At 58.6% G+C, this 18092-nt stretch overlaps 4 protein-coding genes across 4 annotated transcripts; 2 read left to right on the forward strand and 2 right to left on the reverse strand.

The window, feature by feature from the left end:
- Nucleotides 1-676: 676 nt before the first annotated feature.
- VDAG_06326 (uncharacterized protein) lies at nt 677-1213 on the forward strand (the record flags this gene model as incomplete). The annotated part of the gene is made up of 1 exon (XM_009658704.1): nt 677-1213. One exon carries the CDS (start codon nt 677-679, stop codon nt 1211-1213), a length of 537 nt encoding a protein of 178 aa, XP_009656999.1.
- Nucleotides 1214-8874: 7661 nt separating this feature from the next.
- Nucleotides 8875-11505, forward strand: VDAG_06327 (uncharacterized protein; the record flags this gene model as incomplete). The annotated part of the gene is made up of 5 exons (XM_009658705.1): nt 8875-9703; nt 9757-9817; nt 9885-10793; nt 10878-11054; nt 11121-11505. The coding sequence occupies 5 exons, from the start codon at nt 8875-8877 to the stop codon at nt 11503-11505; spliced, it is 2361 nt and encodes a 786-aa protein (XP_009657000.1).
- A 666-nt stretch (nt 11506-12171) lies between these two features.
- On the reverse strand, nt 12172-14392 carry VDAG_06328 (uncharacterized protein; the record flags this gene model as incomplete). The annotated part of the gene is made up of 3 exons (XM_009658706.1): nt 12172-14114; nt 14151-14229; nt 14340-14392. The coding sequence occupies 3 exons, from the start codon at nt 14390-14392 to the stop codon at nt 12468-12470; spliced, it is 1779 nt and encodes a 592-aa protein (XP_009657001.1). The 3' UTR covers nt 12172-12467.
- Nucleotides 14393-15417: 1025 nt separating this feature from the next.
- Nucleotides 15418-17428, reverse strand: VDAG_06329 (2-succinylbenzoate-CoA ligase; the record flags this gene model as incomplete). The annotated part of the gene is made up of 3 exons (XM_009658707.1): nt 16536-17428; nt 16213-16459; nt 15418-16122 (listed from the first exon to the last, which is right to left on the reverse strand). The coding sequence occupies exons 1-3, from the start codon at nt 17324-17326 to the stop codon at nt 15418-15420; spliced, it is 1743 nt and encodes a 580-aa protein (XP_009657002.1). The 5' UTR covers nt 17327-17428.
- Between the last annotated feature and the right edge of the window lie 664 nt (nt 17429-18092).

The following is an 18092-nucleotide window of genomic DNA, read 5'->3' on the forward strand; positions in this document are numbered from 1 at the left end:
TCCCTGGAGACGCGCTCTCGCGTGGCCGGCCGACCTCTGCCTTCTCGCAGGCACGTTCTCTTCCCGTCCGTGCGCGTGGTATCACCAAGGATGAAACTTTAAGGCCTAATATGACGCTCTGTTAATGACTGACAGAAAGGCGAGAAGTCAATCTCTGTGTCGCGGGCGGCCCGGTGGCAAGAGGAGAAACAAACAAAAGGAGAAGGCAGCATCGGCTGGCGGGATGGTACCTCAGCACGGCCGGGGTCGCGTCCGCTTCCAGGCTTGGTGCTGGACGTGAATCGGGCTGCAGAGGGGTGCTATTCCCACTTCGAGGTCGGGCGGTGGGGAGCTTAAGAGCTCTGGTAACGTCCAAGGATTCGGGAGCTCGGTTTCAACCTTTTCGGGCGTCATGCCAGTGGATGAGACGGACAAAAGGGACAACGGATGCCAACCACTCACGCACCCAGCCAAGCAGAGTTCTGAGTTGCGTGCTCTCTTGACCGGTGTGGCTGACTGACCCGGCGCGCACAGAAAGCTACTTTTCCTCCCGCCTTGCCCTGCCTGCAGCAATTGGGGAGGCTCAAACGCGGAGCCCAAGTGGTAAGCCCCCCCGACGGTCGTGCAACGATGCTTGACACAACGAGCAGGTGGAATGGCGGACGGTGTTGTCGCAGTACCACCGCCACGTCACGCCATGCCATGGTGTAGGCCATACGGCACACACAGGCGCGCGCGGCGAACTTCGGACGGCTGCGGCAACCACGAGCACGAGGCTGTGAGCGCCGCCAAGAGTCAAACATCGGCATTTGCTGGGTGCCGCGCCACGATTTCTCGAGTAAGGAGAGACCTGCTCAGATGCCCCGTGCTGGTCGGCTCTTCATCTCCTAATCTCTCTCTCATCTCTCTCATATCAACTTACCTTACTCATCTCCTGATATATGTCATCGGGGACCAGGGAGTGATCGAGGCGCGGCCGGGGAACGGTCGTCCCTCGTCCCGGCACGGCATAGAAGGCCGGCAGAGCTTCGAGCCTCCCTCTCTAGCTCTCTCCACCCAGCCTTCGAGCTTCCCAGGCCCTGCTGCACCCACCGCGTGCCCAAGCTTCCTCGACGTGCGACAGGCACCAGGCACGAAGAACCAGTCCGAGCGAAATGGAACTGAATCTCCCCAATGGGCCCTGAATGGTGATGGGCCCCCCCTCCCCCGTTTGCTTCCTTCCCAAGTGAGGTAAGGGCGCCAGAAGCTAAAACGAGGCGGTGCCGTGGGAAGCCAAGATGCCGAGCGAGCGAGCGGTTTTCCCTAGTGACGGATAAGGCGTTTGACGTTGTTGGTTCGGAAGCCGAAGGGGGGTGATCTAGTATGAGGGGGGTGGGGGGTGTAGATCGTGGGGGGGTCTTGCTGGGGATGAAGGGGGTAGGGCCCCTCATCATCTCGTGGTAATGCACCCCCTTTGCCCTGGATGCTCCTGCCAAGGTGCGAGCGAGGTAATGTACAATAGTCATGGATCCGGAAGGAAAGTCCAGGAGCTAGCTACCTGCCCAAGTCCCTGCCTCAGGAACCCCTGCGTCCCTCCCTCCTGCCAACTCGCAACGGATGGACTCCCCATATCCTCCATTTTCCCCTGACGCCAAACTGCCTAGGTCCTGTACCATGTACACCGGCGCCCACCTTGGTGCGCTCCTGCCGACAAATAGCCGCCCGTTCGGTTTCTTAGCGTAGATGGGGCGCGACGCGTCGGCCGACAGCAAGCCCTTACGTTATGGACCCCCCCTCAATGCCCGGCTTTTCCCCTGGTGTTTATTTTTATGTGCTCACAACAGGACACCCATCTCTCATAATGATGCCATCTGCACAATCCGCTACCGGGATCATCGTGGCCTGTCTGGCCCAGAAAGGCTGTTGCAAGGCCGAGTCTCCCGCTCACAAATGCAGGCACACACGGCAGACAGCCATATTAGCGGTGCCAGGCACCAGGACACTCTCGAGAAACTCAAAGTGGTCCTCTCGCTGACTCGTCAATTCGCCAGCGAAGCCAGACCCCGTTTCTCGACTCATACACAAGTCGTCGTCGGTTTACGTGGCTACTCCGGCAGTGCTCGAGAGGAGAACTCAAATACGAGCAAGGAAAAAAAACCCAGTCTCCATCACAGCGAGCAGCCCACCAGCACCCCATCAGGAGAACCACTTCGTCTACCGTAGCAGGGACCCGTCTTCGATCTCATCGGCAGACGTTGACTGACTGACCGGCAGGTGCGCTGTCAGGCATTACCATTGTCTCCCTCACCAAGACAGACCCTGAATCCCTACACGGCATCCTGTCGGCTTTTTTTTTTGGAAGCCAGTGGACCCCCCGAGCGAGCCCGGCCAGTAGGCACTTGCTTTTAGCACCCCGACGTCCACTGCGGGCCTTTGCTGGTCCCGCGACGGCGGTTTCGCTTTGTCCCAGTACCACATTGAGAGATCGACCATCTGCCCTTGCTCTGCCCCGTCCTTCTGCCCTACCTGCCCTTCCTGTCCTGATTGCGCCTCGAGAGTCTACGTGGGAGAGGACTCGCCCGGGGGGAAACGACCAACTTGGGCAAGATGGGCAAGACCTCGCGCCGTTTATGGCGTGTCAAGTCGGTGTGCGCGCGCACCACGTTTCACCAACTTTATATTCGAGGTTGTATCGCGTCCGACGATCTTTCTTCGATAGGCTTGGCGGGAGACGGTAGCAGGGGGAACTCGGGGCAACGTAATCTGGCAGCCCTGGCAGTTCTGGCAGTTCTGGCAGTTCTGGCAGTTCTGGCAGCTCATTCTGTCTCTGCAGCCTGCCGTCCTAGAACGTCGAGCTGCGGACGTCTAGGCTCGGCTTCACGCGCCAACAGCGTGGCTCGTCACACCGACTGCTCTCCAATTGCTTTTTGGTTGAGACATCGAATGGCACATGCACTTTCTTATCATGGACCACGTCGAGAGGCTATGACTTCTGTCTCGTACGATGGCAGGTTCAGGAAGGAATACCTGGACATCCCTGGCCTGGAATTTCACGTCACTGTTCCTTCATGACCTGTGCTTCCTTGTGGGGTCGAAGACATGCTTACCATGTGCGTACGTACCGTGCCTGTGAAGGAGGGCAAAGAACTGCACAATGAATGGCTGTCAGGCTGATTGGGTCGCACGAGAAATCTCTACCTTCGAGACGCATACCCGTGCCTGACCTAGGTACCTACCACGCATACACAGCTTCGTGCCCTCGATTCGATCCACACACACACGAAGAGAGGAGCAGCTGCAGCTCCGGAATCCGGATCGTCTGTCTGCGATGCATGGCCGTCTTCAGAGGCCAAGGGCCCGCCGAGGAGGGGCACGCGGGTGCTTGGAGGTGAGGAGCTCCAGGGCAGCCAAGGCAAGATGAGGCGAGGTACCACGAAGCGACACACGGCAAGCAACAAGAATGCTCACCATCAGTGCGAGGAAGCCCCGCAGGCGCATATGCCCAGAGACTCCAGCTCTGCAGTCCGTGGTGCAGCTTGCAGCAGAGGAACAGGAAGCCGCGCTCGAAAAAATATTGCATGGCTGCAGGTCCCCATGCTGCATCGCCTCAGGGCACAGCATGCTGTGCCCTTGACATATTCTTGCACCCTTCCGCCTCCTCATGCAAAACAAACTTTCTTCAGTGACCTCGTCCTTGCGTCGGTCGAAATAGTCGATCGATGATCGGCGCATGTGAGACTGCGAAGCGGTGTCATGTACGGTTCGGTACAAAGAACGTCGACACAATAGCACGGGCTGCTGGCCGAGATCACGTCCCAGGCAACAGTGTCGAGCTGGTACCATGTGAGCGGCCACGTTCCGAACGTCAAACATGGCGTGGACGGAACAACATCGACACGAAGGGGTGAAAAAAGGACGCATTTCGACGCACAAGTGTCCCGCCGTGATGGGACGCTCCGCTATGCTGTGGGGTGGGCAGCACGAGGCCGCTCGACTCAACGCGGGGACTCGACGTGAGATGTGCGACTGGTCAACCGTCTGTGCGCACTGTTGGAGCTTGATGCAGGCTCATGGACCGACTGACAGCTCACCCGAGGCATTTGCCCTCTCGCATACTGCAGGTGGAAGACCCCGGATATGCAACAGCAAGCTTGCCTAGTCACACACTTTTCTGACGGACAGCTTCAGCCTAACCATCCAGACGCTTGGGGGTCCCAACGAGGCAAAAGGATTTGGAACCAACCACACGTGGACCTGCCGGGGTCATTGTCCAATCGAGACTCACATCTCAACCTGATATGCCAGCCAACCAATCTGTTACCTTCCTGGCCTTTCGGCCTGTCTTGCCAGAGGAGGCAGGACGAGGCTGGCAACGCCATTCAACTCCATTATCACACTTTCACTATCATCCCGCGACTCTTTCTTCTCCACCACAATCATCATGCGTGGGCAGCGCAGATTATCGTCAGTGGGGTGGTAAGGTCGAGAGGGCTGCATGTGGTAGATTGGCAATAGGCGACCAGAGTTGCACCAATACGCCTTTTCCGGCCCTCGAATGATGTGTCTTCTACTCGTCTGCAGATGACGCACATATGAAGTCTGGGCCTTTGCTAGACCCTCCACCGGACGCAAAGGCTTGTCGGCAGGCGTGCCACAAGAGAAACACACACGCAAGCACGTAGCTGGCAAAGCTGACGAAGGAGGAAATACATGAGCAGGTACGCTGACGGTCTCCCCCCGCCCCCTGGGACTTACTATGTACGTACTGGCAGCGAGGCCAGACCCTGGGCCAACTTCCAGGGTCTGTCTGGTCGAGGGCGGCCGGAATGTGGCGCCGTCGACCTTGTTGGACCAGGAAGGAACCCCCCTGCTGCTCTGAAAACTGGGGATAGAATCCCCCAGCGGAGAAGGCCAGGTCAGGGTACGGTGCTAAGCCGCGTCGATCATGATCTGTCACAATCGGCATCGTTCTGGCTCAGGTGCGGTATGGCGGTTTGCAACGAGGATACAGTCGAGAGGTTTCGCCTCGAGCACAGGGTTTTTGGAAGCAGCGGCAGTCTCACATGGGTTGCCCGAGGTTTGGCAAGATTGGAGGAGATGGCTTTCGGACAGCCGAAGGGAAGAAAGATAGCCGCGGCTGGAGGGATCTGACTCCTCCGAGACGCAACTGGGCGGGACGGTATGCAACACACGCCGGGTTGCTGCTGGGCCTTCGAGCCATGTCGGCTGGCTAGAATTTGTTGGCTGCGAAGACAAGGGCCACAAGTCAGCATCCAGTCCTCGTGTGATACTTGGGGTGGATAGGTGGATAGACCGATGACAGTCGATACATGTCAATCAGCCAGCCTCAGGGCCACACCGCGAGGCAAGGTGGTAACCGGCATCCCTGACGTCTGCAAGCAAGCTGGCGTCTGGGGGAGCAATATCGGAGGTGGACCAGGTGAGAGAGATTGGGATAGATGGGCGTAACCCAAGATTGTACAGTAGTGTGAAAGACGGCTGCGCCATGGAATTACGATTGACAAGGCGATTCCGAAGACGTAGGCAACATCCTTCTTTGGTCGCAACCCCACAAGGCCCCACGGGCACAGCGACATACATGGTAGGTGAGGGAGGTTGGTGGCAAGCCGGGGCTCGGCTGTGATGTGTGACGATTGTTGACGGGCAAGCCAAGGGTCGAAGTTTTGTTGACTGCAGGTACAGATGGATCCCAAGAGCTTCGAGGCGAGCGAACGAGAGGGTGGCTGACGGCGGCCAGTCAGACGAGGACAAGGGCGTGTGGTGCTCACTGTCGAGAACGGTCTGGGTTGCGAATGGCTGCGTTAGCTGCGAGCCTAGCACCTGATGAAGCTTTGGGAGCAAGATATTCGGAGCCAACTCAGTCGAGTCTGAGGAGAGCAAACGCCTCTTCACAAGCGTGGGAAGTAGGACCAAAAAAAAAACCATCACGTCGGAGCAGGCCGCGAATCGAGGCTTCAGCTGTCATTCATCCTCGTCAAGGCGACCACCCAAGCAACCTTGGGTCTTGCTGACCGGTCAGTCCAGGGAAGTTGCAGTGGAGCTACCATCACTTGCAGCAACTGCGGGCCGGGCACCTCGACTGCTTCTTGCCATTTGAGTACCTTTGTGTGTCCAACCATAACGCGTCACCGCCCTCCATCTTATTGTTCCATCCCTCCGCGGGAAGCTGCAGCCCTCCAGTCCTGCTCCTGCTCGTCCCATTGTCTTTTTGCCTCTTCCTGTTCCTGTGACTTTGCCTTTTTAACCTCCAACATGTGCGATTACCTATGCTAGGGGGAGGGGGGTGCTTCTGCCGGGTTGCACAGAGTGCAGCCGAGCAAGACGAAAGGAAAGTGCATCCCAGAGCAGCAGGACGAAAGGACGCGGTACCTTGCATTATGGTTCCAGTGCCTTCCATCTATCTATGTGTCCAGCTTCGCGGCACTTGGTCCTCGATGGCATCGTGGTTCAACCCTCCTTCGTCCACTTCACCCACCTGCCCCTCGTCCACCCACACGCCCACCCACACCACCATCATCACCATCAGTACCACCATCAGTACCACCATCAATACCACCATCAGTACCACCATCGCCACATGCCATTCCGTCCTGACATGCGCTCCCGGACTGCCAGCCGGCGTCTGGATCCCAGCGGCTTGTCACGCCCAATATCCTCAGAGATTAGGCAGCCTGATATCCCATTTCCCAGGCCGTCTCGAGCTCGTCTTGGCTTCCATTCGCCATTTTCCCGATGCAGTCCATCATCAGCCGCGCCCAGATCGGCCCAGCTCTGCACGGCGCATCCTCCCTGGCTCCAGGTACTGCGGTTGACGGATCTTGCTCCCACTTCCATGGATGGCTCGCTCAATCGGGTCGAGCTTCACATGTCGCATGCTTCATGAGCGCCATGGGACATCTGATGGTGGCCGTTGGAATGCCGAGTCCTCTTTCTTGCTGCTTCTCGCCTGGGCTCGCTTCGCAGTTGCAGCATGATGACGGGCTGCCGCTTTGCTCCGTCTCCAGATCACGAGCCGGCACGCCTGCATAAAGGTGGTGCTGTACTATGGACACGCGCGCATTGCGTTCGAAATTGTTGCTGATTTACTCTGCCACTTCGCTTCGCACCGTGCATCCTTCCCCAGACTCGGCGTCCACGCCATTCTTTTTGCGTCGGCGACCCATACGGACACGCGACATGGAAAACTGCCCGTCGCAAATTAACCGCCTTTGCTCTGACAGGATAGGATAGAAGACGTGTAAATGACAACCACGCGGCGACAGACTTTCTCGTCCTGCCGGCCCAGCATCCCCCGGAATCCGCACCCGGAATCTCCTCCTCGACCGCCAACCAGACTCGATTCGTCGCTAGGCAAAGCCAACCACACACGCGTGCCCCCAGCGCCGTCAGCCTGGCCCGCCCCGCCCCGCCTCCTCTGTCCCTTTCACGCAAACCCCCCATCCGTACCTCAGATGGGTGTCAAGTCTTGCGCCGCCACCGGGGTGCTGCGACACTGTCCAGCACAGAGAACGAGACCAGAGAGCATGCCGCTCCTTGCACACAATACGCACTAACTCACGTCGGCGCCGAACCACGCTACTATACCTACTTCTCACTGACCACAACATGTGGCTTCCCGCCGAATCGCCTACTGTGAGCGTCGCGGTACGAGAACCCCATACGGCGAGTCGAGTCCGCTGACAATCGGCTCTGTCGTTCTATGCATGCACATGCATCAGGCGACCTTGATTCATAAACTCGTTTCCATGCACCCACGCTACTCTCACAAGCAGATAAAGCCTGGCGGCATGGCGCGCGTTGCCCTGCTCATGCTCATGCTCATGCTCGCCCAGTGTGCAGAATGCACCCACAAGGTGCGCCTTGCACACGACGTACCGCCAGCAGAAGAGCAACACCAGCACTGTTGCTCCAACGTGCCGTGCCCCTCCCCCCCTCTTCCTCCACCCCCGTTGACACTCGCTGGAGTCGCGTCTCGACTCGTCTTGGATCCGGTCAGGCTCCTGTCGCGACACCAGTGCCCAGCAAAGACCCGAAAAAGAGCGCGGCCGGGATGCCAGGGGTTGTATTTTGCTGCGCAGCGCATACTGTATTGCACCCTTTTGTTGGGTCTTCTACTGGGAGGGTTAATTACGGATCCCCCATCCACGCCGCGCAGCAACTCGCAGCATGCTGGCAGGGTTCTAGGTTGCACCGGGCAGGGGGCCGTCATTACCAGCATCACATCCTTCCCCTGCCCGCCCCATGCCCGTCCGTCGTCCCCTTGTAGGAGGGGAGGAGGGAGGTTGAGGAGACTAGACCCAGGGATCCAGAGCCCAGAGACGCTGCCCAGCTATCATCAACAAAGTCTCACGTACCCCCCCCCCCGATTCGCTTCCCCTGTTCCCGTCCCATCATGCTCTGCTCTGCTCTGCTTTGCTTGCCTCACCTAGCCTCGTTTCTGCTTGTTTTGCTTGTCTGCGATTACATGTCGAATCCACGCTCAACTTTGAGCACACGGATTCAGCAGTCTGCTGTATAAGGAAGACTCGTGTCGCTTTGCTGTCATCTATTGCTTTTTCGCCGAGCTGTCAGTCACCCACGCCCATCTGCAGCGCCCAGACAGTTTTACGCACAAACATTTGGCGTGCACGTCCACGACCACACCCCCGCGAACCCGCAAAAAAGGTCATATCAACACCAAGGAAAAGTTCCGAAAGTACAGCAGCAGATCTGGACTTTTTTCGATTTCTGAGCGAGCCTGGAGAGGTCAAGCCAGCACCGACGCGGTGTTGTGCTGGAGTGCAGCCTTGACGTTGGTTCCCATCCGTGGCTCTAAGACCACCATCCTGGCGCAGCACGGGGGTTTGAGACAGCAACGCTGAAGAATAGAGAAAAAGGAAGCATTCGACAGCCATCATGTGGGCATCCGCACCATTACCCATCTACTCCACCACCCATAACTTCAAAAAGGCAGCTCGGCGGGCTACCGTCGATAACGACAGCTCGAAGCAGGATGTCTCCTCATCAACGTCCCGCCCGAGCACCCGGTCCCGTCCTGACCCTCAGAGCTCCAAGGACATCATGTTTGAGCCAGCTGTAGACGGCCCGCCTTCGCCCGAACGAATCCGTGCTTTCAGTAAACACGTCAAGAGGGTCTCGGCTTTGGAATCAACCTCTTCAGTTGCAGCTCGTCCTCCCACCACGGATCGCCCCTCGTGGGAAAACACGCTTGAGCACATCACCTTGTCCAGGCGTTCTTCCGGCCGGTCGACATCGAGCAGCATGCCATCACGCGAACGACCAGAGAGTGTGCAATTGTTCGGAAAGACCATCTTCAACCGAAAAGTCAGGATGAGGGCAGAGAGCAATGCCAACAGTTCTTCCGGGAGCTCACTCTATTCGACGGATCAACCCCTGGATAGCAACCCCATACCTCCGCCCAAAGAGCAGCTTATCCCCGGTCTGTTTGGGCGGCGCAAGATTCCGAAGACGGACCCTACTTCTGCAGACCGTCCGGCCTCTAGCAGTGGTAACAAGAAACTGCTCATCTCTGGTCCCTACAACTTTCAGCACGTCACACATACGCGGCGAGAACACGTGCCTCAAGCACAACGTGAAAGTCGCGCGGACTTCTCGGCTGCTCGTCCACCAAGACCGCCCCCAGCTGCTCCGCTGCTGGGCATAGAAGGCGACAGTCTTCATTTCTCCAACTTTTCCTCTGAGGCCCTGGCCATACGCGAAGATGGTGCCCCGGCCGATGTACCTACTCAAGTATCACCGCGACGCCTACCGCTGCAGCCGTCCCCGCCCCTTCAACGACAAGCGCCAAGCATGGTCTCACCACGCCGCCTTATGAAGCGTACGCGTTCACAGGAGCAGATGCACAGTGCCGCATCCCGCTCGACGGCGCCTCCCCGGCCTCCCAGGGCTCCCGAAGACACCATCCCGCCTATCCCGCCTCCTCGTATCTCTAGCAGGACGTCGACCCGTTACGACGCGACCGATTCTTTGATCGCTGGCTCGTGGGACCGAACACTCACCGGCGGTGGGTTCCGCCAGCCGAAGCCTTTCCCTCTGCCTGCTGAGAGTGATACGCTTCCCACAACAGCCGGCGAGCTCCTTGCTGCGCGATCTGCAGAGCTCGAATCGCCGTCAAGCCCAACGTTCCCACACGCTATCACGACGCCCGATGATGCCGCGTGGCCCCTGACAACTTCGAGCACCACTTTTGCGTATGAGACTGGTCTGGCTGACGTTCCGGAGGAGGATGAGCAGCATGTAGCATCACGGCGATCGCGTCTCAGCTTGGCAAGCAACAACTCCTCCCTGCGCGGAAGTCATTCAGTTCCAATGCTGCGCCTGTCAGCACAGCTTCAAGCAGCACAACTCCAGTCGAAAGATCCTCATCGGCCCATGAGCGGTGCTTCCGATACGCTGGGACGATTCGACATGATAGCTGCCCAGCGCGCTCTGAAGGCAGCATTGCATGAGACGAACGAGGTTGAGATCTTGCCTCGTGAAAGCTGGGAAGATGACATTGACTATTGTTACGATCACGAGGCTGAAGCTGACTTTGAGTACGCTTGGGATCGGCCATCGCTCGACGGTGACAGGGCTGAGGAGGATCATTCTGTGGATCTGGACGCGACAGCGACGACGGCTTCCTACAGCTTCTGCGTTGACGAGGATATCGAGGGTGTTCAGCCATTGTCTGTTGGGCTTCAACCTGTGCCTGCCCGGCACTTTGACATTCCGGCCCTCAGCCCTGTTAGCCAAGCATCGACAGCCACCGGCCACGAGGCCATCACGCCGACAGTTCCGTTGATGCCAACAACGTCCAACTTCTCGCATCCACGAATCGAAAGCACATGTCGCAGCCCTACTCATCTGCATGTGCGGACTGCATCCCGTGCATCTAGCTTCAAGGAATCCCATGGCTTTAACCTCTCGCCATCCCTCTTGATCCCAGGCGATTTCCAGCAGCAGATGGTAATGGCAGAGTCTCGTGTCGACGAGTACTCTGACGAGATGCTCTCTGGGGCAGCTCGTTTCTCTTATGGCACGGATGCCCCTGTGGCGTTGAGCACCTCCGGCCTGTACATTCATGATCGCACCAGCACGTCGACGACTGGCTCGAATTCGACTGGCCATACCACATCTAGCGACGAGCGCCACATCTCAGCAGACTCCAACTTGACTGCCTTGACTCGTTATACCAGTGGCACTGCCTTTGAGGCGTGGAATCCCAAGGCTTTAGATACCGTCGATCCTGCTTCCCTGGAATATGACGAAGTCCCACCCCTGGCATCACCAAAGAGCCCGAAGAGCCCATGGTCAGATGGTGGCGATGTCATGTCCCGCTCCATGGGGGATATACGGGACGAGGAGAGGCGTATCGCAGCTAGTGCAGGGCGTGAAAGTGTGCAGTCCACCAGAAACAAAGAAACATACAGACACAGGCGTCAGAGGGCACACACCACGAGTCTGAGCACCCCGGCTGGTGGCTATGCTCTTTTCCCGCCTGCTTACGCTGGCAACCGGATCTGACAGTGGAGCATCAACCTCTACTTGACAAGTATTTCCAACCCCTACTGTAGCCACCTCGCACCACCGGCACCGTTTCTTCAAAGTGTGGGACGCGCTGGGCCGTGGGGTTCGCAACATTTTCTTTTGTTCCTTTCGTGTCTTCTCACAAAGACTTTTGCAGGCCTGGCAGTACATGGCCTGTACGCACGCTCGTTTACGGGAGTTTCCTGGAGTTTCCTACCGGTGTTCGAGATTGACCGTTGGCTGCTACATCTCGGTAGCTTTCACCGGTCATATTTTGCCCGTCTTTTTTTTTCCTACACGTCGAGCACAGTTGTTTTGATCAGACCAGGCTGCTCGCAGGAGAGCGCCTTCTGACGTGTGGCACTCGCCGGGTGTAAACAACTTGGGAAGATTGGAGATTCAGGCTGGGTTGCATGATTTTACGGATGATGAAAAGGGGGTGGGAAACCCCTCAAAAAATAACCTGTACAAGGTGGGACATCTTTGGGGGTAGCATAGAGCTGCTGGGACCTATTGGATGGACTAGGCCCTTCTCCTCCAGGGGAGGAGGTCAGGCGAGACTTGGTACATCAGAGCCTGCGAGGCTCGAGACTGGCCAGGTTCGGCCCAGGCGCCAAGGCTATCTGGCGTTTTTTTGTGTTTCTTTCAGCCATGGAGAGATATTTTGGGTGGAAACAGACCTTGAATCAGTTTTATTCGAGTTAATCGAGTCATCCCCAAGACAGGGCTACGCGTGAGATGACGTTCCGCAGAAATGCAGTTTAAAAGAAATGCCGCTAGGAGTACAGTGAGTACAGTCTCAGGTCGTGCGCAGTGCTGCAGTGTGATGAGACAAGAAGAAAAGAAAGAAAGAAAAGAGAGGAACCAAAGTCGTAAACGCAGGAATCCCTCTTCTGACAGTCTGACGATGACGGACGCAGCCAGCCACCTGGCCCGTTCCGGGGCCCTGCTTCTCGGCTTCACTTGTCCCCCTGCTCAGCCTGCCCCCCGTCCTCCTCCTCCTCCGTGGCGGGCGACGCGCGGAGGCTGTCGCCCAAGGCCCCCTCGCCCATGCGCACGCTGACGTCGTGCTCCATGTCGGCCAGGTTCCGCAGCAGCTCTTCCCTCTCGCGCCGCAGCGCCTCCCTCTCGCGCTCGAGGGCCTCGATGTGCAGGCGCGCGCGCTCGAGCACCTCGGCCTTGCTGACGCGCCGCTCCGTCTGGTCCTCGGCCGTGTCCGCCGGCTGCTGCTGCTGTTGCTGCTGTTGCTGGGAGGCAGGCACGGGCAGCTCGGGCAGAGCGTTGAGGAGGCCCTCGAATTGGGCGTTGAGACGGGAGCGGTACTGCTTCTCGACGAGGTTGTGCGAGGCGCGGGTGCGGCGCTCTTCGGCTGACTCGGCCGGGCGGCGGGCGGCGTTCTTGGAGGCGCGCGAGGCACTGCGTAGGCGGGCGGCCGTGGATGCCGTGGCGGTTTTTTTCGGGGCGCGCGTGTCGGACGACGGCGGTGTGGCGTTGGAGGACGAGGCCGAGGCCGAGGCTGAGGCTGAGGCTGAGGCGGTCGTCGCGACTGATTTGGCTCTGCTGCTGCGACGGCGGCGCGCGGCGGCGGCGGCGCCAGCTGCAGCGGCTCCCGGGTGGTGGGAGGACTCCGTCTTGACGGTGCCGGGGCTGGGGCTGCATCCGGACCCGGGGCCTGCGCGCGGGGGCAGACCGGGGCTCAGATCGGCGGCACCGGCGGCGTGGGACATGCCCGTGTCGTCGGTGCCGGTGCTGAAGATGCTGCTGCTGGCGCCGTCGAGCGAGTCGGCGCGGTGCTTGCCCTTTGGCCCTCCCTTGGGGAGGCGCTTGCGGGCGGCTGTCGAGGGCGATGGGCGGCCGCCGACGGAGGACGAGTCTTCGTCGGCCCAGAAGCTTCTGGTATCCCTGTGGTCGCTCTCGTCGTCCATGGCGCTGCGAGGATGGGACGTGGTCCCTGCTCCGACGGCGACGGCGACGGCGAGCGAAGAAGACATGGCATCATTCAGGCTGGGGCCCCATGACGGCGAGGGAAAGGCAAGGTCGAAGTCAAAGTGATCGAGTGTCGTTCTCGCATGGCTCGGAAGTGGCGTGATGTTGTCCGTGTAGTCATGGTGGTTTGTGGCGGCCGTGCCGAGGCCAAAGTCGATGACATTGGTCGCGCCCACTGGCGGTTCCAGGAACGCCTCGGCTGGGGGAGGGAAAGCAAGGGAGTCGGCGCTGAAGTCAGGCAACGCCCAGTCGTCGTGATGGGGCTGGATCGCCGATGGATTGGTGCTAGTAGGCGAGTTGCCATGCAGCCCGCTCCCCAAAATCGGCGACTGCAGGTGGTGGCCGCGGAAGAGCGGCTCGGGGGTTAACAACCGGTCGTGTCGTGCTTGTTGGTGGTTCCGGGGTCGTGGCTCAGTGGCCAGGTGTGTTGGTGGTAGTGGTGGTGGTGGTGGTGGTAGTGGCGGGTGGGCTGAGGTCGGGATCGTACGATGGCCGACGGGCATGGCGTGGTCGCCGCCACCATGGCGGACACGACCCCCCTGTAGGTGGTCGACAGCACTCCCTGCGGCGCTGGTAAAGAACGGCGTCTGGCCCAAGGGCGGTGTTGTCGAGTCCAATTGCTGAGAATGCTGTTAGTAGCATTGTTCTTGTTGCACCGCACCGCAGGCTCGGTCACTGGAGCAAAAAGACGGGGACAGAAGGGCGACCGAGGCAACGGACGACAAGAAGATCAGGCTGTTTCCGAAACGTCAGCTCCATCAGGCGCCTGAAGATGGATTGACCCCAAGTATACACGTGTACACTGCAACATGTGTGTGTTTGTGTGTGTGTGTGTGTGTGCATACCCAGAGGCTCCCCAAAACATGCTTCTGTGGAATCCAGGCACCGGAAGCAGCATGTAAAAGCGCAGAGGCAAAGGGGCAAAAAGAAGGATGAAAGGGGAGTGGAGAAGTGAGAACGTACCTCGGGATCGTCAAGGAAGTAGTCGATGAAAACTGGTTCTTGTTCTGGTTCACCATGTGTCTTGTCGAAGGAGTGATCCATCGCGAGTCGGACCTTCTGGTTGATGGCCCCCTCCGGGTTGGGTGCCACAGGCGTGTGTGTATATACTCTTGTTGTCGTTGTTGTCTGGTGTTTGCACCATCTGCTAGGAGGGGGGCCACATCCGGCACTTCAGAACTGCCAACAAGAACCCATCGTCAGTTTTATACCAATCATCAGTTAACTTAGTCGCCGAAGAAGGGAATTCGCAGGGGGGGCACTACGGCTGTCACATGAGTGCCGAGCCCCTCTCATGGCATCAGATCGATCATTGTTGCCCTTCACGAGACACTAGAAGATCCTGGAACCACCGAGTACAGACTGATCCGGGCTCCGGCAGACAGTCTGTCGAGATGGGGTCAGCATCCTCCGACGTGTGCTCCAGCCCTTCGGTCGCACGGCCGGGAGGTTTCTACAGCCCTACGGTACCGAGACCCCGGGCTTGGCCTCGCTCGTCGCCTGGATTTGGGCTCGTCAGCTGGGTCCAGGGTCTGTTGAGGTGGCCTCATGCTGCAGGGCACCGACCTTATCCGGCCGCCTCCGCTGGGGCCTTTTCAAGGGGTAAGCCGCCGCTACTCACGGCGGCTTTCAGTTCAGTTCGATTGTCAGTCGTCGCATTTCTCGTAATCGGGGCTTCATCGTCCTTTGTCTCTTGGCGGAGCGTTTCCACGTTCTCGCTCTCGCATTCCGAACGACACATGTCAAGGTTGGTCCCATTGCCGTGGGCCGTGTTTGTTTGTTGCACGTGCGGCGCGCTGCCTCTTATTCTTGTCACGGCAGCCAAAAAGAGAAGAAAGGCAAACAGGGGCCCCCGAACCTTTCTAGATCGTGCTTCGATTATCCCATTGTACATGTGCAGCCTGGTGCCACCGTCGTCAGACATCATGCTTGGCGGCTTCCTCGGGCCCATTCCCTCAGCACGTTCTTCTTCAGCTTGCCGGTGCTCGTCTTGGGTAGCTCCTCGACGACCTCCACCTCGCGAGGTACCATGAACTTACTGATGTTACTCTGGTGTTTCGCCCACGATATGACGTCCTCGCCCGCCACTTGGCGACCTTCCTTGACTGTCACGTATGCCTTGGGACGCTCGCCCCAGTGTGAATCAGGCACGGCCACGACGGCAGCTTCCAGGAGATCTGGGTGTTGCACGAGCATGCTCTCGAGCGCCACGGAAGAAATGTTCTCGCCACCCGAGATGATGATGTCCTTGGCCCGGTCCAGGATCTGGGCGCTTCCGTCGGGGTGCCACACGGCGAGATCGCCAGAGTGAAGCGCGCCACCCGCGAAAAGCTTCCGCGTCGCCTCGGCATCCTTGTAGTATTCCTTTGCGCAGATGTTTCCAAAAAAGACAATCTCCCCGATTTCCTTGCCGTCCCTGGCCACGTCAACCAGCTCTCCCTCTGGCAGGTCCGTCTTGATGATGCGGATCGGCAGGCTCGTGACGAAGCCGTGGCCCTGGCGCGCCATTTTGGCATAGCGGTCCGAGGGCGAGAGCGCATCCCACGACGGCATCTGGTAGCCCTTGGTAATCGGCCCATACGTCTCGGTCAGGCCGTACACGTGAACAGGGTGCAGATTTAGGTTTGTCTGTTGTCTGTCAGCTACGTTCGCAACAAAGAGCACGCGTATACACGTATGATCGGCAAGAGCCTGCCAGACGGCCAGGCGGCCACTCACCATTTGCTCGAAAAGATGGCCGCTCGGGGGGCTGGCGGCGACCGTGACCCTGACTTCCTGGGGCAGCTTCTCGGCCTCCTTGGCGGAGCAGAGGAGCGTGTTGACGGTGGGCGCGGCATTGAAGTGAGTGATGCCCTCTTCCTTGAGCAGTTTCCAGATCAGGGGATAGTCAATCTTGCGCAAGCAAACATGCGTGCCGCGGACCGCTGTGATGGACCACGGAAACGTCCAGCCCATGGCATGAAACCTGGTTAGGTTAGACGAGGAAATGTATAGTTTTTTTCTCCCTTGTATGTCACAAAAAAAAAAAAAAAGGTGCTTACATTGGCAGGGTCCAGAGGTACTTGCACCGGCCCACATGGTAGTTGAGGCCCGACTCGATAATGTTGCCCATGGCAGCCAGATACGCACCACGGTGGGTGTAGACGACGCCCTTGGGCCTGGACGTGGTGCCCGAGGTGAAGGGGATCGAGATCATGTCGTCCTCGCTGGCGCACTGCGACTGCAGACCAGCCCAGCCCTTGGCACCTTGAGCGCGGTCATACTGCAGGCCTTCGAGGACAGCATCGTCAAAGGGCCCACTCAACTGGCCCTCGGTAGCGTCCGTGTCGGTGTCGATGAGGAAGTGCACGCTGGGATGGGACTTTTTGAAGTCATCGAGGAGATGGGCAAACTCGGCGTCGATGATGATGGAGTCGACCTCAGCAAAGTCAAAGATGTAGTTGATGTCATCGGGCTTCAGTCTGTAATTGACGGCGACATTGACGCCGCCAGCGGCTGCAATGCCGAAGATGGACTCGAGAAAGGCTGGTGTGTTGGGGGCCAGGATGCCGACGCGACGGAGGCCATGCTTGATGAGGTAGTACGCCAGACCACGAGCGCGGTCGGCAAACTCGCAGTAGGACCGACGAAGGGTCTTGCCATTGGCCGTCACGTGAAAGATGGCTTCAGCATCAGGCTCAATGGCGGCAGCGCGCTCGAGAAAGAAGGTGGGCGAGAGTTGGTGGACGTTATAGCTGTGCTTGTATTCGGCAGCCGCTGTGGGTTGTGTGGGTTGTGACGAGGGCAGGAAATGACCAAGCAGGTTCTTGAGCCGTGAAGGAGGACTGGACATGATGGGAGCAGCGAACCCAAGTGATTGGCGTTGGAGATGGTTGCTGTGACGGTGAGACAAGGCCAGCTAGCTGTGAGATGGGTGGTTGGACGAGGTTGGAAGTGAGGTAGCAGTCAAGCCATTCGACAATGACGACAGTTGGTAGAAATGAGAACAAGCTTCTCTCCCCTTTGAAGACCCAGGATAGGAATGGTTTGGGGGAGGTGTCCCAGTCTCCCGTCACCCGAAGCCGAAGCTGGCCACCGCGAACCCCGGCTCAAGCAGCAGCTTACGCTACCTAGGTAGGTAGGTTAACCGGTTGGCCGCTCAGTGGTGGGGGATGGAACCCAGTTGTGGATGATTCCCCCGCAATCTCACCTCCACCGCCTGTGATGACGATATGGAGTAGCCTCGGCCATCTGAGAGGGCCTCGTAGAGTGGCCTGGAATTCGCGAAGCAGCTTCATGTCGGGACTCTGAGATGGAGCTGGAGCTGGAGCTGGAGCTGGAAGAGAGGATTGATGTTCACATGGCGGACACAGCCTTCGACCACTTCTTTCGGTACCTTCCCATGTACCAGACGGCGAGACACTCGAGTTTCGAACAGTGGCCAACTGACAGGGTGCGGAATACAGAAGCCGGGGCGATCGGAGCACCCCAAAGCAGAAACGGAATGGTGTGGGGGAAGCGGTGGAGAGAGAGGGAGAGAGATATGTGTTAGTGTTGGGGAGCCGGGACTCAAAGGTGTGCGAGCTGTTTCTACGATACCCCCTATATACACATAAGTA

Source organism: Verticillium dahliae, genomic scaffold (genome assembly GCF_000150675.1).
Source record: "Verticillium dahliae VdLs.17 supercont1.12 genomic scaffold, whole genome shotgun sequence".
In the NCBI taxonomy this organism is placed as follows: domain Eukaryota; kingdom Fungi; phylum Ascomycota; class Sordariomycetes; order Glomerellales; family Plectosphaerellaceae; genus Verticillium; species Verticillium dahliae.